The following is a 24791-nucleotide window of genomic DNA, read 5'->3' on the forward strand; positions in this document are numbered from 1 at the left end:
TTACCACTAGATTCTTTGACAAAATCAACTCAACTTGACATAATTATGTGGATGGCTCGGGGAACCCTAACTGTGTCGTTAAGCCTTGATGACCAAAGCCAACTTAGCCCGATTCTAAAAAGGGAGGATCAAAATCCACAATTAGATTCATAGAATGGGGTTAAAGTTTAGAAGTGTGTTGTATGCACTAGCTACGTACACGACTTACACGACCTACAGTTATGTGATGGCACAACGTGCCATTGATGACCGAGAGAGAGTGTTCAATAATTACGGGGATGACAAAAGATTTGATGTTCTTGAAATTCATGGGAGATATGAGAATCCATTTAAAGAATACAGGCCCCAAACATTATACGAATTTTTCGTCATGCGGTTGATTGAACTGAGTGAATTTGGAGCTCGTGGTGGAGTACCCAAGGAGACAAGCCAGAGAGTTGAAGAACTACGCTGGGTTCAACCTAGTGTTGAGTATATGAAAAATGTGAGAGATATTTGTTTAGAACATGGTATGGTGGCATACACATGGCTAGGACAAAGTTGTGGGTTATTTCAAAGTGGTGGTAAAGTGTTTCTGATGGATCCGTTGTTTGAGGATTCAATTGTCAATAAGACGTTCGGCCCAAAACGGGTGGTTCCATGTCCTTTGAAGATTGAGCAAGTTGTGGAGGAAATAAAGCCGGATTATATCCTTGTTAGTCATGACCACCCTGATCATTTGGGGGATGACAGTACTTCGAAGCTTAGTACCATCCAAGGAAGATGCAAGTGGATAGTTCCAAATGGGATTGGCGAGTTCTTGAGCAAACATGGAGTGGAGACGAGCAGCATCATCGAGATGAAATGGTGGGAGAGGGTTTGTATAGATGATGAGTTTGAGATTGTTTGCTTGCCTGCAATGCACTGGTCGGGGCGCATGTTGTTGGATGCCAACAAAACGTTGTGGTGCAGCTTCATGATTTTGAGAAACGGTAAAAGTCTGTTCTACCATGGTGGAGACACCGGATACGCAAGTGGTGTGTTCAATAAGATTGGTGAACTCTATGGACCTGTTAAATTTGCCGCATTGCCCATTGGGCAGTATTGCCCCGAGTGGCATCAGAAACCTAGACACATCAGTCCTGCCGAAAGCGTGAAAATCATGAAGGAGATGAAGATCCATAAAATGGTCGGAGTGCATTGGGGAACCTTTGTTTTAAGCTCGGAACACTATCTTGAGCCGGGGAATCTATTACTACAAGAAGCTGCCAAGAACGAACGAAAAAATAACATTATCGTCCCTAGTCAAGGAAGGACAATAATGATGAAGGAGGATAAAATCGATTTCAATGCCGACGACGAGATCGAGAAGGAGGACAAATTCAGCGTTGTTTATAGATAGTATTGTCTAGTTTCCTGCTTACCTACTAATGATTTATAGATCCTTTGCCATTCTTTCGAACTCATCAAATTCTTCATCCTTCATTGGATAGGTGTGCAGTTCAGAGTTCGGGAACGATTTGCTCTTGACGTCCGCCGAGTATCTCGTCAAGGCATCTACGGCAAGCGAGTTTATGTCCAAGTAGGACTTGACAAACTTGGCTTTCTTGCCATCGGACATGCCCAACGCGTCTGCCATGACAAGCACCTGTCCGCTGGTGGAGTTGCCTGCCCCAATTCCGATGGTGGGTACGTCCACACGGTCGGTGATGAAGGCTGCGACCTTCTCCGGGATGCACTCAAAGAGTAGCATCTTGCAGCCTATTTTCTGTAGATGAAGCGCCTGTTTGTAGATGTCCAAAGCGCCCAAGGCGTTTCTTCCCTGCGCCTTGAATCCGCCCAGCATGTTGAACTTCTGCGGCTGCAGCCCGATGTGTCCCGTCACGGGTATTCCTGCGTTGGTCAAGCTTCTTATCCGGTCCGTCATTTCGTAGGAGCCCTCTATCTTGACCGACCCGACTTTGCCCAACTTCATCAATTTGACGGCGGAGCGGGTGCACTGCTCAACCGACTCTTCGAACGACCCGAAAGGCATATCGACAATGACGAATTTCTCTCTCACCGCTCTCAGCACCGACGCCGTAGAGTGGTAGAAGTCGTCAAAGTCGAGCTCGAGCGTGGATGGATGGCCCTTGGCGACCATCGACAGCGAGTCGCCCACAAGGATGGCGTCAATTCCCGGACTCGCCTCAGCAAACCTCCCTGTGATGTAGTCGTGCGCCGTTATCACCGTTATCGGCTCTTTGTTCTTGTGCAGTTTGTACAGATCTTGGAGAGAGTTCTGACGGATTGTCTTTGAGGCCGGATACGATGAGTAGCGTCTCGATGCCGAGGCTAATTGTCTCCCGAGGCTCATGTTTAGCAAAGGCGGATGTTCTGGTGGCAGCGGCGGCTTCTTCGACTGGCTCTGGACACGACGGGAGGGTTTTCAAGAACAGACACCGGACGACAGAGCCCTGGTGATATGACTAAGAGCTACGGGGGGTGAAAAAAAATTAGTACAGATCGGGAATATTTCCGTTATACGAGGGAGGTAAACAGGGCGAGCAGTGGCCCAGCAGAAGGGCCCGCAATACTGGGACAGCGCAAGATAGGACTCAAGGCAGCGGGGGATGTATGGATGGATGGATGGATGGATGGATGGATGGATGGATGGATGGATGGATGGATGGATGGATGGATGGATGGATGGATGGATGGATGGATGGATGGATGGATGGATGGATGGATGGATGGATGGATGGATGGATGGATGAATGAATGATTGTGTGGATGAACGAATAAATAAATAAATAAGAGCCGATGTATGTAGAGTTTATAGATAATTTATAGAGCGGGCTGCGTGGCCGGGAGCAGACGACAGGGTCTTACTTACAACTTATTCTTGAGCTCTTCTCTGGCGTACCTGGCACCGCAGTAGCCGCAGGAGTGCGCCTTGTCCTTGTCCAGGTTGATGTAGACCTTTGGGTGGCCCTGCACAAAGTCGGTGCCGTGGCAGACGGCGATGTTGCCGTGGATGAAGCTGACCGGCTGCTGCTTGATCAACTCGATGGCCGCGAGCGACTGAGGCTGTTTGCTCAAGTCCTTGCCGACGAACCGGGGGTCCGTCTTGTAGATCTCGTCTCTCGACTTCTGCGACTGCGACCACGTCTCTGCCCGGTTCGGAGCCTGCGGGTAGTTGCTGCTAGGAATCACGTCGAGCGGGTCCTCCCCGGTCAACGCGGTCGACGAGCCCGTGGCTGCGCCGGCCTCCTTCTCCTGGGTCTTGGTGGCCGTCGAGCTCTTGCTTGCGGTGGCCACAAACCGCCTGGCGGCAACGCTGTTGATTCTGACTGTTCTGGCGAGCATCCTGTGTGTCTCTCGGGCAATGGCTCTCCGTCCTGGCTCCTCCCGGTCTTCTTCTGCACCGTATGTCTTCCCACATCTCCTGAGCCAATCACCTCTATGCGGTTTGTCTCTTTCGTGCTCAGCGCTCTCCCAGCAAAAGAGGAGAACGGGCTGCGCCCGTACGTCCGTGCACCGCGCCGACGCGTCGGTCGGATATTTTGCGAAAACCCATTTCCAGCAACTGTACAAGTGACTACACATACATTCATTACACAAACGGGGTCCCAAATGCCCCGGGGTCCCCAGCGGACCCTAGTCCGTCGCCGGGGTGGTCAGAACCCATGGCTGCCGCCGGTCGGATCGTCGTACCTGATGTTGGGGCCAAAGCCGCCCCGGCCGCGGCGGGGACCGTCCCGGCTGCTGCCCCGGCTGCCGCCGAGGCCGCCTCTGAACAACGGGTCGTCAAACTGCGGATGCATGCCGCCCAGGCCACCCAGGCGGCCAAGACCGCCAGGGCCGCCGGCGGTGCCGGCGGCGCCGCCCAGAGGGTCGCCCCACTGGCCGGTTCTCTCTCCGTTCGGATAGAGATCAAAGTCGCCGAAGGAGGACGACGAGGCCGCCGCAGCGGGCCCTGCAGGGTCGGGCCACGCCCCGAACGGGCCCCGGAGGTCGTTCCGGTTGCCTGGCTGCAGCTGGAAGTCGTCTTCAAAGCCGGGCATCTGCTCGCCGGCGCCGGAGCCCTGCTCCTCCGGGAAGTGTGCCGGGGAGCCGGCCGGGGACTCCGCCGGAGCACGCTGGCTGGCCACGCCGCCCGAGCTACCTGGCACCACGCCGGCGATCCCGCCCATCTGGCTGCTGCTGCCGCCGCCGCTGTAGAACTCGCTCTTCGAGTCGTCCAAGGCCTTCCGGAGCTCCACCCCGCCGTCGGCGCCCTCCTCCGCCAGCCCCCGCTCGGCAACCTCGATGCTGCGCCGCAAGCTCGGCAAGATCCACTTCTTGCTCACAATCTCCCTCACGGAGTTCGACACCGTCAACGGGAAGCTCACGCCCCCCGAGCCCACATGCACCACGACGCCGTCCGGCACGTCCGCCGCAGCGCTGTCCATCGTTGTAGCCCCACCCCCGTCGTCCGATCTTCGCCCGCTGTGTATCTTCGTGAGCAGATACTCGTCGCCGTTCTCTCCGCCTGAAACGGCGTAGTTCAAACCTTCGCCCTTCAGGCTCCACGCAATTAGGTCCAACGCCGAATAAAACGTGCTGGTCATGTCCTCTGCGTCTGCTGCTTCTCCCTTCCGCTCTCTGCTGCCTTTCACACCCCCGACCGCCCTCCTCCGGCCCGCCTCCATCCGTCCGGCTCCTCATCTGCCCCATCTCCGTCCCTCACCACTGCTGCTCCGTCCCTTCCCTGCCCGCCCGCACGCTCGCTCGCCTCTTTTTCATGTTGCCGCCGCCTTTGGCTTTTCCTCTCTTTTTTCTGGCTCATCCGTCAGACAACTGATTCGGCCGGTCGGTGGCTGGCCGCCACAAGACAGGGGCTGCCCACACTGACACCAGGACGCTACTTTGACACACGACCAACCGCACACGACCAACCGCACAAGACCGAGATACACGTCTGCAGAGACAAACACCCCGACACCTGCTCCAAGCCCGCACTCAAACACATAAACACCCACACACACACCACACGACCGCTCCGATGACCACTGCCGTCCCGCTCATATACTCGTTTCCTGAGTTCTCTGGCGTCGCAGAGGCCGTCGCAGACTTGGTTGTGACTGCACAGAACAAGGCCTTGTCCAAGTCACACGACGACATCGCGTCGTCGTCGTCATCTTCCGTTAGCAACACACTGAACTTGCAGCAGCAGCAGCAGCAGCAGCAATTCCTGCAGCAGCAGCAGCTGAGCCCGCTGAACACAACGTCCGACTCGCCATTGATGCTGCGAAATACACCGGACGATGCCAGCATTCACAGCAATAGCATGAGCACATCGCCCTCGACAAGCTCCCAGTTGAGGAAGAAGAAGAAGGAAAGCAACAGGAGATTCAAAATAGGTATCAGTGGTGGTTCTCTTCTCAATGTGTTGCACGAGGGCCTCCTCAAGCGAGACGACATCAAGTGGGACAAGTGGGACGTCTACTTTGCTGACGAGAGGTTGGTGCCTTTCGACTCCTCGGAGTCCAACTACGGACAGGCCAAGTCCAAGCTATTCGACCTCATTCCGGAGTCAAAGGGCTCTCCAAACATCTATCCGATAAACTCGGCTCTGCTGGATGACCCGCAGGAGTGCGCCGATGACTACGAGAAGACCCTCATCAAGGGATTTGCCTCCAAGGACTCGGTCAAGTTGCCCATGTTCGACTTGATCTTACTCGGCTGTGCCCCAGACGGCCACGTCGCCTCCCTCTTCCCGAACCACGAAACCTTGAGAGAAAACTACGCTTGGTGTGTGCCCGTCGAGAACAGCCCCGTGGGACCGGCCAACCGTATATCCTTCTCCGTCCCAGTCATCTGCCACTCCCACTTAGTGGCGTTCGTCGTTGAGGGCTCCACAAAGGCTCCTGTCCTCAGAACCATCATGGAGAGACCCGACAAGGGGCTTCCCGCCAGTATAATCAACGAGAAGGCCGCCGGCAAGATCGCTTGGTTTGTCGACGACGACGCCATCTCCGACGTCGTTGGAATCATAAAGAAGCGCTACAAGTTCACGGCCACCACGAATTGACCCCCTTTTCTTCCCACCCTTGCCCCCATTCCTATTAACTTTTTTCTATCCCTTCTCTAAAACTTTATATCTCTCTTCCTTCCTTTATATCTATCTCCCTGCCTACTTACTACTCACTCTGGCCTCTTAAGCACACCAGAGAGAGCCTTCACGGACAAGAACCGGCTACGCGCCGGGCTTATACCTACTACTTTTCTTAATCTAGCAAACTACCTTCCACCTATGCCTCTTGTGGTCTTTTCCGGGTCTTTGGTGCCATTGCTTTCAAACAGGTCAGTAACAAACAGTTACAAACAAACACAGACATGCATGTACTGAAAACACTCTCAGCTGCCCCGGTGTTGCCGCTCCTCGCAGGATGCTCCACGATTGCGCTTCTGGTGTCTTTCTTCATATTGTACAGATTGACCAATGTTCGAACCATCTCGGTGCCATTGAATATCACGTTGACAATCTCCTTGTTCCTACCGTTGAGCACAACATACTTGTTGCCCATCGATATGGCGACGCCTTCCAGCTCGGCGACGATAAGTATTCTTTGGAAAACAAATTACTGGATTACCTATGTCTCGACATGGGTGATCTTGCCGTTCTGGCAATACTTCCTCAGCTCGGGCCAGTTCACACTCCTCAATCGGATCAAAAATTCGGCATATTCCGTGCTGAAGTTCTTGTTTCTCCTCATTATTGTTGGACTACTGTTCCTTTTCTACGTACTATTGTACCACCGGGATGCGCTCGATTTCAAATATCTCAAGTCACTATTGATAACCACCTCTCATATCTACTCGTTGACAATGGCAATATGGTTGATGGCTCATGGGTTGAATCACCTGCCTAAAGCATTTTGGATGACATCCTATTCCAAAAAGTTGCATCTCGATTACATTAAGTTACCTGAACTTCAGATCCACCTGGAAGACTCGAAATTCGAGCTCCGTGATGTTTGCAACAAAATAAACTCATTGTATGAGATACTAGATCTGAATCCAAGCTTGAACTCAGAGTTAGACGTTTCTTTAAGAGATCATATATTGTATTTGCATGCCAAAATCCCAGAAGAATTCAAACTCGATAGAAACCTCCGTAGCAGCAACAACAATTACCAGTTTCTGATGGACAGTATAGGAGTCTCGACGAATGAGATTGATGATGTTTTCTTATCTAAGTTGAACGAAGATTTGAAATGGAAAGTCTGGGACTACAAGCACTCTAAATCCATTTTTGAGCACAAAGTCCTGGATATCGTCTATCTCGAAGACGTCATCAACTACATGAATAACTCTTCCTTCAACACATCATTCGACAATGCCAACACAAGTTTGGAAATTGAATGGAGAAGCTATAAAATTTGCTGGCCACGTTGGGTGTTTGTTTACATATGGCCTTTATTGTACAAGTTAATTGCAGTAGGATTTGCAATAATAGGTCTGGTAATAATCGAGAGCGAGATGATGCATGGAACAAGATTATCAGTCATGAGTTGGATAATACAGAATACAAGTACGCTCAGTTGCTTTAAAATGGTTGTGATTTTGATTATAATGATGTCATGTGCTCTGCTCAGCTTGGGGATGGTGAAGCTTTTCAACATTTACAAAGTTGAGTTCAACTCCAACTCTGATCCGGTGAGTTCAGTCTTTTTCATTAGTTATGCATTACGTTTGACGATTCCCTTAGGATACAATTTCTTGATGTTGTTAGATACCTCTGTCACATCCAACTCCGCATTCTTGAAATTTGTCAGTGGAAATTTGGAATTGATCAGAATCGGTGACTTACTCAATGATATTATTCCGAGATTAATATTGGTGCCTGTTTTGATGAGTTTCTTTGGTGTCTGGGGGAAATTAAGAAGATGGCTAGATGGATACTTTTTATTCGATTATATTCTTGAGGAAATGGATTTTGAGGACGACACTACTGAAAGACCAACTGATTTGCGTGCAAACAATGACATCGAATCAGTTGTAGGAAGTACGGACAAAACCGCAGCGTTATTACAGGAGGGAAGAACAATTTCACAGAGATACGTTTCTAACGGAAATTTACAATTAAATGATTCTTTACCAAGAATTTCTCCACCATCTTCCTCAATGTCGACTTCTCAATTTGGCCGAAACGCTGTAGGAATATTCACATTTCCATTTAGATTGGTAAAGGCCGCAGTTGAGAGTGCTGGTGGATTATTTGGGAAACTGTTTGGAAGAAGTAGGGACAACCAGGGTTTAGACTCAAGCATCGACGGGCTGCGAGCATACAATATCCCGTCAGCAGGCGGGTTTGTGCTTGAATCGCGCAGAAACAGTCAAGCAAGTGAACAAAGTCGACTTAGTGGAAATAGTGGGCTAAGTGGAGTCAGTGGGTTAAGCGGAGAAAGCGGAACCGAGTATGATGCTGACAACAGGGTTCTTGGAGATGAGTACATAAGCAACATTCATTAGGCATTGCTACTTTACGGGAAGGAAACATACTATTGTCAAATACTGTTTAGATTCTTGTCTATTATTCATATAAACTCTTTATACACAACATTTACGATACGATTGACACCTCCCCCGGAAAAACATGGACGACTTAACTCAAACGGGTAATTCATAATTTCGTTTTTTTGGAGCTCTGCGGATTATTGAAATCCCTAAGCAAACGGAAGATGATAATAAACGATAACAAATTTAGGGGAGTAAAGAAATACAAAACTAGGTCAGGGGAAATCCTAAATTGCAATTAAGAAAATGTTTGCAAAACACATACAAAAGTGCCAAAGGCGATTTATTTCACAGCATTTGACTATACACTCAACGAACTCAAAATCGCCTATCAATTTTCACGTGGACTTGCTCAAAGTCCCATCTAACTTTGGATACTACTCGGGTCGAGTAAACAGACCGTATAACGAAGATCGATGGCAAGCTTCAGTACTAGACTTGCAACCTGAAGCGTTGCGTGCGGTTGATCCCTTCCAGGGTTCCTCAAAGCAAGAGAATGACACTTTTAGTGAGGAAAAGATACTTGACGCATTTCATGGTTATGATTTTGACAATTTGAAGCTTTTGAAACAAACAAGCCGCACAAGTGAACCTACGTATGAGAAAAGCTCCCCACCCATCAATAGGACAGTATTCTCGTTTGGAGTTTTCGATGGACATGGAGGCACCGAATGCTCTACCTATTTAAAAGATCATCTTTTTGAAAATATAGAAAACATTAACATTAGTGAAAAGGCTATAGAAGATATGAAAAAATTCTATAGATCCAAAATAAATGGATACTGGAAAAGATGGGGTCGCAAAATTGGCGATGTTGTGGTAAACGAATGCAACATCGAAAGGCCGGTTAAAAATTATATTGACAAAATAAACGAAGAGTATCGGAAGACACGGGCACAGACAGCAGTAGAAAAGGAGAAGGGCCCAAAACAGATACGAGTAGATGAACAAGACAACGAGGAAGAAGAAGACAATTTTATAGATTGGGAAGAATTCAGGAGTGGTAAGAAGCTATGGACCGTCATTGAGATGATGCTTAATGATAACAAATTGACGCATTGGGAAATCTTCAAGCTCAGACTTTGGCTGGGATATTTATTTACGGATTTGCAGTTCTTGACATGGGAGAATGAAGCAAATAAGGAGAAAAAAACAAGTACAAAGACGAACGAATCTGACGCCGTGCAATACCGACTCGTTAACAGTGGAAGCACTTGCACATCTTGTTTTACATACGCTGTTGATTGGGAGGAGAACGATACCAATCATTATTTTTATCAAGACAACGTGGTCTCGAGGTTAGTGGTTGCACACGTTGGAGACACAAGAGCCATTATATGTGATAAATATGGTCTTGCCCACAGTTTGACAAAGGACCATCATCCGTCGAATCCTATTGAGGCCAGCCGACTGAGAAGATTTAGCGCTGGCATGATAATGACTGACTCGTTTGGGGAAGAGAGGTTTCTCAACTTTGCCAATACTAGGTCCTTCGGAGACCTAACTGCCAAAGACATAGGGATAACATCCGAACCTGAGATCAGCGAATATCTGATAGGTAATTCCCGGATGATTGAAAAGTTTAAGGAGAACTCCAAAAACAAGCAGAGCTTGAAAGACAACGATGTACAAGATTTTGGGGGAGAGGAATCGTTTGTCGTCCTTGTTAGTGACGGTGTTACCAACAACCTATCTGACCAAGAGATTGTCGATTTAATAAAGACAAATTTTAACAACCGAGGAGTGAATAGGGGCAACCCATCAAAGGGCGCCGAAGAAGTGGTGGGCTTTGTCGAGTGTATTGGTGGTGACGACAATGCTACATGTCTTGTTATTCGACTTGGAGGCTGGGGAAAGTGGCCAATCGAGGACCGCACTGGTAAGTTGAGGGAGGAGCGTATGATGGATACACGTTACAATAGATAGACGGCTAGATGGGTTGCTCGATGGTACCGTAAAGGCATGGTGACACGCTTGTCCGGTCATGTGAACGAAACGAAAATATAAACGAAAGCTAAACAGTTAACATAAATTACCTTCCATTGAGGACATATATGATTACATTAAACGTAGATATAAATAGACCATTTCAATTTCAATATATGATTATATATACAAGCAGGGAGAAGTGTGAAGTGTGAATTTTGAAGTGTGAGAGTGGCGATGGCTGTCTATTTGTTCTTAGTCTGGGTGTACGACCATCTCTTTCTGGTGTGCGCAAACTCTCCTAGCTTCGAACCGACCATGTTTTCCGTTATTTCTACCTGCACATAGTCCCTGCCGTTGTGCACCTGAAACTTGAGGCCCACGAACTGTGGCATGATGGTGCACGATCTGGCGTTTGTTCTGATGGGGGTGCCGTTTTTCTTGGCCTGTGCTATTGGCAAGGGCACCACGAACGGACCTTTCCACGAGGATCTTCCCAATGCTACTAGTGATGCTCTCATTGTGCTTGTTTGTGTGTGTGTATGTCTGTGTACCGAAGGTCACGTTCACCAGCCGCTACTCTCTTAGTCTTCTCTTCTTCCCATCGTTTCTCCACCTTCGATTCATGTTCCCGTCCGTTCTTCCTCCTCGACAGAAAATGGGCGCAAATTTTCCCGCGCGCTTACGTCATCCCGTAGTTTCTTGGCGATGAGAAGAAGGGGAAGAAACAAAGCTCAGCAGACAGAAAGAGAAGAGAGGCAAGGAAGCTGAGCAGGAGAAAGGAGAAGAAGGGGAAAACGCCACCGGGATTGAGCAGAGAAAGGAAAGAAGCCAGCCAGCTAGCCAGTCGCAATGTTTCATCTAGCAAAATCCATCTACGACCAGTGCATGCTCTGGCCAGAGTACTCAGTGTTGATTCTCGGGTTGGACAACGCAGGGAAGACCACGCTCCTTGAAAAGCTCAAGGCTCTTTACATTCCGCACTACAAGGAAATCCCGCCAAGCCGGATTCTCCCCACCGTCGGCCAAAATGTTGCCACGCTCACGGTAGGTCACATCCACTTGAAGTTTTGGGATGTTGGCGGCCAGGACTCCTTGCGAGAGCTCTGGAACGAGTACTACGCCCAGGCACACGCCATTGTATTTGTCATCGACTCATGCGACCCGGACCGCTTGGTCGAGTGCAAGGAAACCTTGCTGAAGATCATCACAGACGACAAGGTGGAGGGCCTCCCTATCCTCATGTTGGCAAACAAACAAGACGTGCAGATCGACACCAAGCTCGAGATAGCGCAGATCAAGGAGATCTTCAACAAGATCGCAGAGAACTTGAACGCCAACGACTCCACCGTCCTGCCCATCAGTGCCTATACGGGTGATGGCGTTGCCGAGGCGCTTACCTGGCTCTCCGACCGCATTGTGCTCAACAAGACCAACAGACCCCCACATTACAAGAAGTGAAGAGGGATGAAACAGAGGATACGTCTTGTCTCGGCTTGCCTGCCTATTTGGGCAGACAAGCACAGCCTTCTTCTTTCTTTGCCTTTCCTTTTCTCATTTTCCACTCTTTTTTTTCTTTCCGACGTGAGTGTGTCCGTCTGTCTCTCTTTGGCCCTCGAGCTGTCTGTTGGTCTCGGCTGTTGCTCCTCCTCCTTCTACTTGAAGCTTTCGAACTGCCCGGCCACATTGATTCTGCTGTGGACCTGCAGCAGCTGAACTAATACGGGCACGGACACGATAAGCACACCCAGGCACAAACGTACCTGCCGAAGAAATGTTCTCATCAAAGATCACAAGGAAGACCTTCGGAATATCATGGGCACTCAATAAGTCCAGTTTGGCAATGTTTCGCAGAAGCTTGTTCATCCAGACGCAGACGACTCCCAACGAGAACGCATTGAAGTTCATTCCCAGTGGAACTCGAATTTTGCCAACGCAGCAGACGCCTACGGTGGAAGTGACCAGCATAAAGGACGCCATTCATAAGTCCGAGCTAGCGCTCAAGCTTCTGTCCATCAACGACAAAGCGATCTCGTCGATCTTGTTTGGCTATGACTTTATCACTGTGGTGAAGTACTCGGAAGGTGATGCGTCGGCAGAAAAGAACAACGAGGTGAAGCCTCAGAATTGGAACGTTCTCAAGCCGCAAATTTTTGCCTTGCTCACTGAGCATTTGACCATGGGCAACACCGTGCTTTCAAATGACTTCTACGACCGCCTCGTGGAGAAGTCCCAGTCGGGATTCACCGGCTCGAAGGACGAGTTTGATGAAGACCTTACCCCAGAAGAAGAAGTGGTGGCTTTGATCCAAGAGCTGTTGACTACAAGAATCCAACCTGCCATCCAAGAAGATGGTGGTGACATTCAGTACATCAGTTTTGACCACGACAAGGGTATTGTTTATCTAAGACTCATTGGTGCCTGTAAGTCTTGCTCAAGTTCAGAAATCACCCTCAAGTCGGGTATCGAAGACATGCTTAAATACTACATTGACGAAGTCAAGGCGGTAGAGCAGGTGCAGGACGAAACCTTCAAGAAAACGGAACAAAAAATAAGTGACAAACATGCAGATACTCCAAAGTTTGAGAAACACACCGTCGATGATCTCCCTCCTGCATTATGAATAAACAGACCTTTTGAAAGACCTCTTTCTTGCGCATATCCGTTTTTTCTAAAACTTTTCATGAATTTATATTAACGATGATTACCACCCCTTCACGCAAAAACGTATATATAAAATAAATAACTTACTCAACCTATATATAGAGGTATACGAAATAATCATACTACCATGATCGAGAAAAACCAACAGACATGCTTACATTATGGAAAAGGAACAAGAGAGATAAATGAAACTTGACTTTTTAAAGTATGGAATGAATCAATTGGAGATATAAAATCATAACTAATTAATAAATAAATAAATAGGTAGACAAGCTGAGAAAGGGAACTGAATATTTCACTCTCTTCGTTCTTGTCTTTTCTGAGAGCCAAATCCCCCAGAATTAATCATGCTATGCGATCTATTATGCTGTTTATAATTGCCACGGTTGTAAACATAACTGCCGTAGTTGTGGTCGTAGTAATTATAATTGTAGTAACCATTTTGGTTAATATCAACGCTGCTGCTATTATTACTGCCACTGTTATAGTTTCTTCTCGAGTGAGAGTTGTAACTATTAGCTCGTGTATATTTCGACCTTGCTTTAGAGTTATTGGAAGTGCTGGAGAAATTATTATTGGCATCATTTCTTCTGTTATTGCAATCAATTCTTGACCTTGAAATTGAAGCATTTTTATGAGTGATTTCTTCAACAGACTCGACCTGGGCATCATCATCATTATTCATATCACCATCTTCATTAGTATGTTCATAATTTTCATAATCTTCGTATTCTTCATAATTTTCATAATCGTCTTCATCACTTAATCCTATAGTCAAGTCTTGCATCCCGTTCTCAACGTCTAGCATCTGACGATTTTGAAACTCATCGTATCTTTCTCGGCTGCTTCCGCCTTGGTGATAACTACTAGGATAGTACCAGTTATTGTATTTATTTACACCCGGAGTATTGTTCATCATGGTTATTCCTGATAATCTTATGCTATTCATTGCTGGGATTGCTGCTTGCTGGGGAGAATTTTGCGGCAGATATTGCGGCGGTTGCTGCTGGTAGTAATGAGATTGAGGCTGATGCTGACTTGAACCTATGAGCGAGACACCGTGCATCATCTCCATTGCAGGGGAGCTTTGAACATTCGATACTCCATTCATTGATGGAATGGACGGGGAATGCTGCATAGCCACTGTAGGTAATGACGGCGATGTTGATGGCGGTAATTGCGAAGGAGGAATTGGTGCCATATGGGCCATCTGAGCCATCTGAGCCATCTGTGCCATATGGGCCATCGGTCCCAAATGTGCCACTGGACCTATAGGCCCCATAGCTGGCATCGCACCCATGGGAGAAAGTGACGGTATGGATGATGCTGGCATAGGTGGAATATTTCCACTCGGTGTCATGATGTGAGCGTAACTATTGTTATAATTGTTCACATACTGATAAAGTCCACCGAGATGGTTTTGGTTATAGTGGTGTAGCCTTCCTTGATTATACTTGTTTTCCTTCCTTTGTGCAAAAGTGACCCTCAAAACATGATTTGAGTCAACTTTAAATCCATTCATACATACTAACGCTTTGGAAGCATCTACTGGGTTTTGAAAGCAGACAAATCCAAAACATTTCGACTCTCCAACAAGAGGGATACGGTCTGCATCAGAATTGAGTTCCTGGTTTTCAGTTGAAGCACTGTTATTATTCTCAAGCTGAGCCGCGGCAAAATCTTCTGGAACCCCCAACTTAGCGTCAGGAATAGCAGCAGTGGAATCAACCTGTTTTGCACGATCATATTTTTTCTTCTTGTTCAACTGCTCAACTTCCTCGGGTTGATAAGTAATTACTCTGGATGAAGTGATCTTACCATACTTCTCGAAAAGGTCATACAAATCCTCATCTGAATACTCCTTTGGTAAATGTATCACATACAAGTTAGAATCTTGAAATTGAGGGCCGGCAATCGGTAATCCTGTTGATGTCGAGATCAAATTGGAGTCGGGTGTGATAATGAACGGTGGTAATACTGGATTCTGGTTTGTTATAGACGGTTGATAGTTGTTCATTGGAATACCTTTTATCATACTGATACTGTGATCAATTTTTCTATCATAAACATTATTCTTATTATTTGCAAAGTACGGAGATTCCTGAATGTGCTGAGGTTGTGATTGTACAGGCTGCTGGACCTGTTGTTGCTGTTGTTGCTGGTAAGCTTTTTGCAGCTGCTTTTCAGGTTGCAACAACAATTCTTGCGACTTGTTCTTATGGTTATAGGTAAAAGGAATTATGGGCTGGTACATTTGCGGATACTGTAATCTTTGATTGGAATTCTTTAGAGACTGATTATGAACAAAGTTATGGTAATTGTGGTTACTTGTTGTATCATAGTTGAAGTTGCCATTAACCATGGCAAAAGATGGTAAAATTTGAGGACTGGTAATTGACGATTGTCGTCTGCTTCTTGAAGAGGAATTTGAAGAGAAGGAAAATGATCTATCAATAGGAGATTGGAATTTTTCTATTCTTGGTTCTTCGTAAACGTCCTTATTCATTCTATGAAACTCACCAGAATTATCGATATTTCTAGTGATAGTAGCGCTGCTCGTAGAATCGTTATCACTACTACAAATTTTATTGGTGTTGATGTTGAAATGATGAGCCAGACTTTCATATTGGATTCTCTCCTTCTTCCTTTCTGCACGATCGATTTGAATATTATAGCCTGGTCTAATTTCAAAGCCATTCATTTCTTTTCTGGCATTAATAGCGTCCTCATGATATTTGAAATTTATAAAACCATATGCTTTTGAGGAAGGGTTATCTTCGCTTTCTCTATCGTTGCTTCCGTCATTTTGAACATCATCATTTATAACGTCCTTGGAATTATGCTCGTGGTGATCTATGTTACTTTGGATATCGACATCATGATTCAAATCTTTTGGCAAAAAGATTGAATTAATTTTACCAAATTTTCCAAAAAGGTCACTTAGTTCGACTTTGGTTACATCTGCTGGTAAATTTTTGATATAGATGTTCGAGAACTTATTCATTTTGTACTCCAATTCCTTAAGTCTATCCTTCTTGGAAACGTGGTGATTAATGAACAAATTGTTGCCATCAACGTTACATCCATTCAAGCTCTCAATAGCATTATCAGCTTCGACTTTATTTGAAAAATTGATGAACCCAAATCCCTTCGATATTCCATAATCATTGAAGATGACTTTACAAGCATGGATTTCTCCATAAGGTTTGAAGATATTATAAAGATCTTGAGCAGTTGTAGTGTACAGAAGTCCACGAATGAATAAATGACCTGGCAATTGATAGTTTAGCTGTATTTCATTATCAATGAGCTCATAATCTAAATCCACGGACTCTTCGATTTTGAAGAATTCAATGAAATCGTCCAAAAGTTGTTTATTGTGGAAAAATTCAATGAAATTGTGAGTGATTTCATTATCGCTCGTCCTTTTGATGAGTTGCAAGTCGTCTGAATTTAGGTTCTTTTCTTTCAGAAATTTCAAGGTTAGAGAATCTAATTGAGTGGTGGGAGGTAATGATAATATTTTTATAGCATAGAAAGGAGAAGAGCCAGTTACACTTTGGTTTTTAGAACTATTTTCATCGTCATCATCGTTGAGATTTTTGCTAATCTCTGATTTGAGCTCTAAGTTTTCGGTTGAGAAAGAATCTTGTAAATTGCTTGACATCATTTCTTTTGCTGTACGGTTTTTACACTGATTAACTAATGATGTGCGGGCTGGAGTAATATTGTGTTTGATTGGGTTGATTGACTAGATTTATATTCAGGAGAGGGTCTATGCAAACGGAATAATATGGGTTGAGTGAAATGGAAAGTGGAAACGAATTGAAATAGAAGCAGGCTATCGAAAAGACAAGATTAAACAGTGATGAACGAAGACAAAAGACAAATGGTAAGTTCGATAGCTCTATAAATTAGGATTTTTAATTTGATTTGTTGCTAGAAATCGATGGTGGTAATGGCTTGAGAATGGAGAAGTTTACTTTCTTGTATTAACGGACCAAAGTATTTCTGTGTATCTGGTAAATTTTATTGAGACAAGAAGAATGAAATATTGAAAATATAATGTTCCTCAAATTGACCTGGGTAGTCTATAAAAAGTAAGGGCAGGGATGATGGAATGCGATGGGTGTAAGCTTGGCAGTTGTAGAACAGCCAAGACAGTGGAAGCTGGGGTGAAGAGACAAAGATGAATACCACAATCGGATCGACGTGCAACGAACCGACAAGCTGTACTGTGTGTGATATGCTCTATGGAGTATAGTAATTGGCTGACGAAACGATGTGAATCTAGGAAGGATGTATGTACTTAGTATGTACCCACACTAATATGGCATACCCTTGACTGGCTTTACTCTGCGAGCTTTTCTTATTCCACGCCGGTCTGCCTTACACAACCGAGCTCTGTTCGACCCTACAAACCCGAAAGTGCTCTCGACCCGACATTTGGCCGCAAATGGAGACGCAGACTCCACCGACATGCCCAGGACCTGGCTACAGAAAAAGACATTGTAGCCACACAACAGCCACTTGTGAGTGTCCACGACAGAAAGAGAGAGAAAAGGCCTACCGTGCCAATTTACCAAATCGGGCACTTCCGTGTGAGTGAGTGTGTCTTCCATTTTTCTCCAAACCTGTCTCTGTGTGTCACATCTCTCTACGTCTACGTCTACCTCTATTTGGCTACATTTTGTCCCCTTCCTCCGCGGTATCCCCCTCTTTGATTCATTGGACAACTGTTCTTGATGCACGTATCGTGACGCCTTTGCGCCCGTCCTTTCCGTCCGGCACACCGCACGAGAGACTGGTCTCCGGGACAGACGGGCTATCCGTCCACCTCCGAAATAAGGCATCGACAATCAGCGTTCCGAGGAAAATAGACAAACCCTGAAAAAATCGCGCCCAGCTCGTTATCGCTACGGCGTGCCTACGACGCGAATTAAACCCGCAATTTACGTAAGCACGGCACGGAGAAAGACGGCCAGCTGGAGGAGAGGGGAGACAGCTGGCGGCAGCCGCCACACTGAGAAGAGATGGAGATGATGAAGAAAGAGGAGGAGGATGAGGATGAGGATGAGGATGATGAGGAGAAGGAGAAGAAGAAGAAAAAGAAGAAAAAGAGGGTGGTTACTGAAAAGATCCTGTTTTCTAAAACGATGGTAACTCCCTGTAGAGATTTGAAATTTGTGCCAACTAGTGGCTTGTAGTAAAGGCTGGAGGCTCAAGCGATGGCCTGGAACACCGAGATTGCGTATATGTGCCATTTGGTCGTAAAGCAGGCCAGAAATAGCAAAGTCTTCAACCACACAAACCTTCTGGATGTGATGAGAAAAGATGCACAAGAAGTTGTAGCCCCTTTGTGGCTTGAGTTGTGATAGTAAGGCACGGGCTTGCATGTGAGAGGTATTTGGGGTATTCTTTTGGACCACCAGGAAAAGGGAAACTGAGTACCCATCAAGGCGGGCTCGATCTATGTCGTTAATAAATACTACAGAGGATTTCTATAGCTCATTGCTGGTGTGTTCTAGCAGGGGGTCAGCTTTAAGTCTACTATACACCAAGCCCGGATGAATGAACAGGATCATCGTCATGGCTATTACCATTAGTAGGCCGTCAAGCGTGTAAGCGAAGGCAGCTTGTCTGGCGACATATCCGTTCCAACCAATGCCAAACTGCACTATTCGGAAACAGTTTCGAACAAAGAACAAGCTGGTTAGAATGTAAAGTGTCATGAGGTAGTTTTTCCAACCGTAAACTCCTTTACCGCTTTCGAAAAAGGGGCTTTTCAAAAACTTCTTGTGAACAACAATAGTGGTAGTAAAGAAAGCGAGGTCTTGTACCAACTGTACAGCGAGACCTGCAATGGTAATGCTTGTTCCCAAGCTTTTGTCCTCTTGAACTTTTCCCAAGACGACCCCTGCAATCTGAAGGCCCAATGAAACTACGTTCCCCAACACAAAACAGAAAGATGCAGTGCGGAATGGAATGAAATCTTTGACATCCATCCTCTTTATCAAGGTCCCCAATGACATATAGACAGAAGTGGATAAGAAAATGGGAGCAACGATTACCTGTACGGATTGTGTGCCGTAGCCTGCTGCAGTAGAGAGATATCCTGTGACTTCCAAAATGCATCCCGCTATTATGAAAACCATCATCCATGTTTTCAGCCACCACATTAGGGCAAAATGGCCTATGGCAAGAACGCAGAATATCGTTCCTAGCGTGATTGATATCTGGTGTGAGCTATGAGTTCCTCCATTTACAGCCATAACTGTTTTGGCTTCAATTTGTTTGCTGCGCAAACAAGAGCTGAAAAGACAAAGATTGCTTCCCGATGAGGTTTTTGGACATGGAGAGGTTTGCTATGCAGAAGATATAGTGGTCGTGCTGATCTACACATACAATAAGATCGGTTTAGAACCGGAAGTTCGCTATTATTAAGGGTCTCTTGTGGGCTCTCCCTCCACGGCTATCCCTTTCACGGTATTGTAATGGAGGATAAACGTCACTACATGAGGACAAGGCACCGTTCAACTCAAGAGACAGTAGCTGCAGGAGACATCCAAGTGTGCATATTCTATAAATAGCCCGGTACATCCTAGATACTATCAATTAAACCTCAGAGACAACGACAAAGGGGTTAATTATAGCAATTTCAGGGCACATGCCCGTATCCCTGGTTACCATTGATACTATGGCAGTACCAAACTTTAGATTGCCCCTGGCGGATTGCCAGCAAAGCCCGTCATATTTACAGGTGAAAGTGACCAATAAATCTACAAAAAAGATACCGTCGTGCAAAATCCCATGACGGCACAAAATCTTCCGCAGAGGTTTCGGTATAAGTGCAGAAATCTCTAGCACAAAACCTGCGACTCCTTTTAGGGAATAAATCAGGTGTTGCTGCTGCTGTTGTTGGTGCTCATGACTCCCCCCCTCAAAGCCCCAATTTCGCTACGCCTCTTTTGTTGCTGCCGCTGCGCCTGTACTGCAAAAGAACATAAATGCCCTGATAACAGCCTCGCTGCGAAAAGAGTGGTAGCATCAATTTGGAATTCGAATATTTCTGGCTTTTTCGTCCTTCTTTATTCCAAACATATGCGGGTTGAGCAGCCAAGGTAAACGCCCATAAAAGGCAAGGATAAAAAATAAACATAAACAGCAAGGGAAATGGCTTCTGTGGTCCTAAACCAGCCGAATTAATATAAAAGCGAATCTAGATATATAGATAAGAAATGTAGTGATTATACTAAAACTAAAGGCTCTAATATACAACTGTGCCACCACCATCTGGCCGACAGGCAGACATACAATTTGAAAGAGTAAGACACAAAAAAGGAGGAAACAAAAATGAAACTGATATCAAGTGGTGGCAAATCAATGGAACAAAAAAATGAACAAAGATAAGATAAAAAATAGGTAATAGAAGTAAAGATACAGTAAAGTACAGAGATTGGAAAGATAGAGGGGCAAAAAAAGAATAAGTAAGAACGGTGGAAAGAGCGCATGCTTATTTCTTAGCAGCTTTCCCTGTTTTTTTTGGAGCAGCCTTCTTGGCTGTCTCCTTCTTGGCCTTCGTAACTGCCTTCTTTGGGGCAACTTTGGAAGTCTTGGACGTCTTGGTGGCCTTGGTGGTCTTGGTGGCCTTCTTTGGGGCAGCCTTGGTCACCTTAGTTGGGGCCTTCTTTGTAGCTTTTGTGACTTTGGTGGCCTTCTTTGGAGCGGCCTTTGAAGCAGTCTTTTTGGCCGTTGGGGTCTTCAACTCCTTCTTGGCCTTGGTGCCGACCGGCTTCTTGGCGACCTTCTTGGTGGTCTTGGTCTTTTCCTTTTTGGCTGGCTCGAGCTTCTCCTTGACGACCTTGACTGGGCCAACAGGGCCCTTTGGCTGAGCAAAGATGCCTGCGGTGACACCCTTCTTCAACGCGTTGTTGAAGTGGTTGTCAAAGTTGGAAAGAGAGTGGTTGGACTGGATGTACTTCTTGATGGCTTGACGGCTGGATCCTCCTCTTTCCTTGAGGGAGACGATTGCTTCGACAATCATGTCTTTACGAGTTGAGAAAAAAACAAAAAAAGGCAAAATGCAGTGTTAGTTTTGTGATCCGTTTGTGTTTGTTTGCCCTTGGCGTTCGCCTGGCACCAGACGCCCGTCACATACCTTTGTAGCTCATTTTTGGGACGGCAATTGCGGCAACCATTTTCGTTATTGGTTTGTTGTTGTTGTTTTTTGTTTGTATTGGATGGATCCGGGGCTCAAACGTGTCAGAGAAGAAGAGCTGCAGGGACGAGGGAGAAGAACTTCCGTAGAGGCACGAAGAGGACAGGGGGTGAAGGGGAAGGAGAGAGGGCGGAAGGAAAACAAGAGAGAAGACGAAGAAGAAAACAAAAACGGAGACGCAAACGAAAACGAAAACGAAAACGCAATTAAAAACAACAACAACCAGACAACCAACCGCAGAAACAATAGAGGCAGATGCGGAAACAAAAACAACACGCAAAAAGTCGCCAAACCGCATCCCCCCCAGAAAACGCAGTGCCGCGATTGAGGTCCTCCCAGCCGCCACCAAGTTTTGGGCCGATCGACGCCAAAGTCACGTGACCCGTCGCGTTTGCGGCCGAGCCCCCTGTTCCTCCCCGAGGGGATAAAAAGCGGGGAAAGCCTGCGGGACTGGCGGGGAGCAGGCAGCAGGGCGGAGGAGGGAGCCATGTTGTCATGTATTTCCGCCAGGCTCGGAGTAACTGGCAGCACGGGCCAGGGTGGAATGCGCCGACGGCATAGCAGTATAAATACAGCGTGGTCCTGCCGACCCCCCTCCGACGACGCAGCGGCCCTCCTCGACACTGTAGACCCGGAATCCGCCGCAGCACACACCCGCACAGCAGACATGACCGAATACAAATCCAAAAGCTCGCTGGAGAAGCTCGCCAAGGCGTTGCAGACAAACCAGTCGCTCCAGAAGGAGACGCACGAGAAGCTCAACGCAGACGTGGTGTTTGAGATCTCGGGCAAGGGCCTCAAGACGCCCGTGGTGTGGCTCTTGCGCAGCAAGGACGCCGGCGGCGTGCAGCTCGGCACGGCCGAGGGCGAGCGCCCGCCCGCCGACATCACGATCAGGGTAGACGACGTGAACCTCAGGAAACTCATCCACGGCAAGCAGAGCGCGCAGAAGCTCTTCATGACGGGCAAGTTGAAAATCAAGGGCAACGTGATGAAGGCAAGCTACATCGAGAAGCTCTTGAAGTTCGCCGGCCCGGAGAAGGCCAAGCTCTGACGCGGCCCTTGCGCTGCACTATTGACCGCCTACCTACCGCTACCTACCATCTCCATGTTCTTTTTACCTGTGTAGCTAGAAGCCGATGCCACGACGAATGCCGCGTGCGCGCCCCCGATCGGGCAGGTGCAGCGACGCCTCCGGCGCTTACGTAAGCGCAACCCCCCTCCCCCGCCGCAGCCGTTTCCTGTCAACGCCCAGCCTGCACTTTCCCTCCCACGGCCATCCCACGCCAGACCTGCCACCACTTTTCCCTCTGGAGAAGGCCGGCACCGCCGCTGCGGGCCTAGCCTGCGGGCCTGCGGCCCTGCCCCGAGCTGCACCGCCTCCGGGCCGCCGTGTCGAACGCACGTTGCAGCCCAGCGTGCCCGTATCGCCAACGCACATTGGCCCGATAGCACACCGCTGCCCCCACCCGCCGCAGTGAGTCACGACCTGTCAAACACCGGAGATTGCGGCCCCGTCGCAGTCACGTGTGCCGGGAGAGAAGGCCGGACGCTGCAGTCGCCGCAGGTCGCCGCAGCCGCCGGGCTGCCATTGGCCAGAGATAGCGCTGCCGGGCAGCGGGCCTTACGTAACGGTCGGCCCGCTGCATAATCGGCGCTGAGTCTGTGCAATCAGGGCCGGCGCCGGGGGCAGGTGCAGGGCCACGGTGTCACTCTCGCCCCCCACCGGCGGCGGCGCAGTGTTGCCGGGGCTCTTTTCTTTTGCGGTGGGTCTTCTTGCCGGCCTCGGACAGCCCAGACGGGTGATGGAAGATGATGTGAATTTTTCACCGTCGAGATCGGCGGTATCAGGTCCTGCAGTGCTGGGGTGGTTTTTTTCTGCTGTATTTATACTCCTCGTGTCCCCGGCCCTGGGTGGTGTTGGCGCTTGGGGTGAGTGGGATGTGTGTGCTTTTCTCTGTGGTGGGGTGTTTGTTCTTCTTCCTTTCCTCTAGGCTTTTTCGGTGTATCAGTTTTAGAATCCTTTCCGCAAGCGAAAGTTAAAGATCGTACAAACGTCCAAAATGGTCCAACCAGAAGAACCCGAATTCCAGCAAGCCTACAACGAGCTCCTCTCCACGCTGAAGGAGTCGACGTTGTTCGCCAAGCACCCAGAGTACGAGAAGGTGATCCCTGTGGTGTCCATCCCGGAGAGAATCATCCAGTTCAGAGTGACGTGGGAAGACGACAGCGGCGCCATGCAGGTGAACAGGGGCTACAGAGTGCAGTTCAACTCAGCCTTGGGCCCATACAAGGGCGGGTTGAGATTGCACCCCTCTGTGAACCTCTCGATCCTCAAGTTCTTGGGGTACGAGCAGATCTTCAAGAACGCTTTGACCGGCCTCCCAATGGGCGGTGGTAAGGGTGGCTCCGACTTCAACCCTAAGGGCAAGTCCGACAACGAGATCAGAAGATTCTGTGTCGCATTCATGAGACAGTTGGCCAGATACATCGGTCAGTTCACAGACGTGCCTGCCGGTGACATCGGTACCGGTGGCAGAGAGATCGGCTTCATGTTCGGCGCCTACAAGCAGATGCAGAACCAATGGGAAGGTGTCCTCACCGGTAAGGGCTTGTCCTGGGGCGGCTCCTTGATCAGACCAGAAGCCACCGGGTACGGTCTTGTCTACTACGTCGAGAAGATGATCGAAAAGGCCACCAACGGCAAGGAGACCTTTGCCGGTAAGAGGGTCGCCATCTCCGGGTCCGGTAACGTTGCCCAGTACGCTGCCTTGAAGGCCATCGAGTTGGGCTCCACCGTCGTGTCGCTCTCGGACTCCACGGGCACCATCATCAACCAGAAGGGTATCTCTCCGGAGCAGATCTACGCCATCCAGGCCGCCAAGCTCCAGTTCAAGTCCTTGAAGGAGATCATTGCCACCGACAAGTCTTTCACCACCCAGTCCACCAAGTGCGAGTACTTGCCAGGCGAGAGACCTTGGGTCCACGTCGGCGCCGTCGACGTCGCCTTGCCTTCTGCCACCCAGAACGAGGTCTCCGGTGAGGAGGCCAAGGCTCTCGTTGCCGCCGGCTGCAAGTTCATCGCCGAGGGCTCCAACATGGGCTCCACCCAGGAGGCCATCGATGTCTTCGAGGCCGAGAGAAAGTCTGCCTCCGCCCTCGGCGCCTCCATCTGGTACGCCCCAGGTAAGGCCGCCAACTGCGGTGGTGTCGCCGTCTCCGGCTTGGAGATGGCCCAGAACTCCCAAAGAGAGTCCTGGACCGCCGAGGAGGTCGACCAGAAGTTGAAGGACATCATGGTCAACTGCTTCGAAAACTGCTACGAGACCTCTGTCGCCTACTCCGCCGAGACCAACAAGGGCTCGCTTCCTTCCCTCGTCATGGGTGCCAACGTTGCTGGTTTCATCAAGGTTGCCGACGCCATGAAGGACCAAGGTGACTGGTGGTGATCTGCCTGCCC

General features: G+C 48.1%; 17 protein-coding genes across 17 annotated transcripts; 10 read left to right on the plus strand and 7 right to left on the minus strand.

The window, feature by feature from the left end:
* Positions 1-286: 286 nt before the first annotated feature.
* On the plus strand, positions 287-1297 carry PICMEDRAFT_23016 (hypothetical protein; the record flags this gene model as incomplete). The annotated part of the gene is made up of 1 exon (XM_019162289.1): positions 287-1297. A coding segment is annotated over one exon (1011 nt), but the record flags the coding sequence as incomplete, so codon positions are not given.
* A 117-nt stretch (positions 1298-1414) lies between these two features.
* On the minus strand, positions 1415-2335 carry PICMEDRAFT_71973 (hypothetical protein; the record flags this gene model as incomplete). Its single annotated transcript, XM_019164061.1, has 1 exon — positions 1415-2335. The coding sequence occupies one exon, from the start codon at positions 2333-2335 to the stop codon at positions 1415-1417; it is 921 nt and encodes a 306-aa protein (XP_019019083.1).
* A 338-nt stretch (positions 2336-2673) lies between these two features.
* PICMEDRAFT_15835 (hypothetical protein) lies at positions 2674-3389 on the minus strand. Its single transcript, XM_019160988.1, has one exon. The coding sequence runs from the start codon at positions 3325-3327 to the stop codon at positions 2851-2853; it is 477 nt and encodes a 158-aa protein (XP_019019084.1). The 5' UTR covers positions 3328-3389; the 3' UTR covers positions 2674-2850.
* Positions 3390-3607: 218 nt separating this feature from the next.
* Positions 3608-4698, minus strand: PICMEDRAFT_15836 (hypothetical protein). Its single transcript, XM_019160989.1, has one exon. The coding sequence runs from the start codon at positions 4410-4412 to the stop codon at positions 3639-3641; it is 774 nt and encodes a 257-aa protein (XP_019019085.1). The 5' UTR covers positions 4413-4698; the 3' UTR covers positions 3608-3638.
* A 101-nt stretch (positions 4699-4799) lies between these two features.
* PICMEDRAFT_51054 (hypothetical protein) lies at positions 4800-6034 on the plus strand (the record flags this gene model as incomplete). The annotated part of the gene is made up of 2 exons (XM_019163151.1): positions 4800-5127; positions 5215-6034. The coding sequence occupies exons 1-2, from the start codon at positions 5006-5008 to the stop codon at positions 6032-6034; spliced, it is 942 nt and encodes a 313-aa protein (XP_019019086.1). The 5' UTR covers positions 4800-5005.
* A 305-nt stretch (positions 6035-6339) lies between these two features.
* PICMEDRAFT_71976 (hypothetical protein) lies at positions 6340-8478 on the plus strand (the record flags this gene model as incomplete). The annotated part of the gene is made up of 1 exon (XM_019164062.1): positions 6340-8478. The coding sequence occupies one exon, from the start codon at positions 6340-6342 to the stop codon at positions 8476-8478; it is 2139 nt and encodes a 712-aa protein (XP_019019087.1).
* A 261-nt stretch (positions 8479-8739) lies between these two features.
* PICMEDRAFT_15839 (hypothetical protein) lies at positions 8740-10647 on the plus strand. The gene is made up of 3 exons (XM_019160990.1): positions 8740-9342; positions 9403-10449; positions 10566-10647. The coding sequence occupies exons 1-2, from the start codon at positions 8770-8772 to the stop codon at positions 10447-10449; spliced, it is 1620 nt and encodes a 539-aa protein (XP_019019088.1). The 5' UTR covers positions 8740-8769; the 3' UTR covers positions 10566-10647.
* A 47-nt stretch (positions 10648-10694) lies between these two features.
* Positions 10695-10970, minus strand: PICMEDRAFT_32000 (hypothetical protein; the record flags this gene model as incomplete). Its single annotated transcript, XM_019162737.1, has 1 exon — positions 10695-10970. The coding sequence occupies one exon, from the start codon at positions 10968-10970 to the stop codon at positions 10695-10697; it is 276 nt and encodes a 91-aa protein (XP_019019089.1).
* Positions 10971-11301: 331 nt separating this feature from the next.
* On the plus strand, positions 11302-11910 carry PICMEDRAFT_71978 (hypothetical protein; the record flags this gene model as incomplete). Its single annotated transcript, XM_019164063.1, has 1 exon — positions 11302-11910. One exon carries the CDS (start codon positions 11302-11304, stop codon positions 11908-11910), a length of 609 nt encoding a protein of 202 aa, XP_019019090.1.
* Positions 11911-12292: 382 nt separating this feature from the next.
* PICMEDRAFT_31278 (hypothetical protein) lies at positions 12293-13072 on the plus strand (the record flags this gene model as incomplete). Its single annotated transcript, XM_019162687.1, has 2 exons — positions 12293-12514; positions 12554-13072. 2 exons carry the CDS (start codon positions 12293-12295, stop codon positions 13070-13072), a joined length of 741 nt encoding a protein of 246 aa, XP_019019091.1.
* Positions 13073-13184: 112 nt separating this feature from the next.
* Positions 13185-17111, minus strand: PICMEDRAFT_122094 (hypothetical protein). Its single transcript, XM_019159898.1, has one exon. The coding sequence runs from the start codon at positions 16781-16783 to the stop codon at positions 13409-13411; it is 3375 nt and encodes a 1124-aa protein (XP_019019092.1). The 5' UTR covers positions 16784-17111; the 3' UTR covers positions 13185-13408.
* Positions 17112-17827: 716 nt separating this feature from the next.
* On the plus strand, positions 17828-18677 carry PICMEDRAFT_15843 (hypothetical protein). The gene has a single exon (XM_019160991.1). The coding sequence runs from the start codon at positions 18147-18149 to the stop codon at positions 18318-18320; it is 174 nt and encodes a 57-aa protein (XP_019019093.1). The 5' UTR covers positions 17828-18146; the 3' UTR covers positions 18321-18677.
* Positions 18615-19385, minus strand: PICMEDRAFT_32322 (hypothetical protein; the record flags this gene model as incomplete). The annotated part of the gene is made up of 1 exon (XM_019162758.1): positions 18615-19385. The coding sequence occupies one exon, from the start codon at positions 19383-19385 to the stop codon at positions 18615-18617; it is 771 nt and encodes a 256-aa protein (XP_019019094.1).
* An 890-nt stretch (positions 19386-20275) lies between these two features.
* On the minus strand, positions 20276-21627 carry PICMEDRAFT_67488 (hypothetical protein). Its single transcript, XM_019163499.1, has 2 exons — positions 21272-21627; positions 20276-21159 (listed from the first exon to the last, which is right to left on the minus strand). The coding sequence occupies exons 1-2, from the start codon at positions 21309-21311 to the stop codon at positions 20627-20629; spliced, it is 573 nt and encodes a 190-aa protein (XP_019019095.1). The 5' UTR covers positions 21312-21627; the 3' UTR covers positions 20276-20626.
* PICMEDRAFT_15845 (hypothetical protein) lies at positions 21109-21698 on the plus strand. Its single transcript, XM_019160992.1, has one exon. It carries the CDS (start codon positions 21354-21356, stop codon positions 21657-21659), a length of 306 nt encoding a protein of 101 aa, XP_019019096.1. The 5' UTR covers positions 21109-21353; the 3' UTR covers positions 21660-21698.
* Positions 21699-22019: 321 nt separating this feature from the next.
* PICMEDRAFT_22966 (hypothetical protein) lies at positions 22020-22367 on the plus strand (the record flags this gene model as incomplete). Its single annotated transcript, XM_019162288.1, has 1 exon — positions 22020-22367. A coding segment is annotated over one exon (348 nt), but the record flags the coding sequence as incomplete, so codon positions are not given.
* A 1027-nt stretch (positions 22368-23394) lies between these two features.
* Positions 23395-24780, plus strand: PICMEDRAFT_71984 (hypothetical protein; the record flags this gene model as incomplete). Its single annotated transcript, XM_019164064.1, has 1 exon — positions 23395-24780. The coding sequence occupies one exon, from the start codon at positions 23395-23397 to the stop codon at positions 24778-24780; it is 1386 nt and encodes a 461-aa protein (XP_019019098.1).
* Positions 24781-24791: the final 11 nt, after the last annotated feature.

The sequence above is a fragment of the Pichia membranifaciens genome (assembly GCF_001661235.1).
Source record: "Pichia membranifaciens NRRL Y-2026 unplaced genomic scaffold PICMEscaffold_2, whole genome shotgun sequence".
In the NCBI taxonomy this organism is placed as follows: Eukaryota; Fungi; Ascomycota; class Pichiomycetes; order Pichiales; family Pichiaceae; genus Pichia; species Pichia membranifaciens.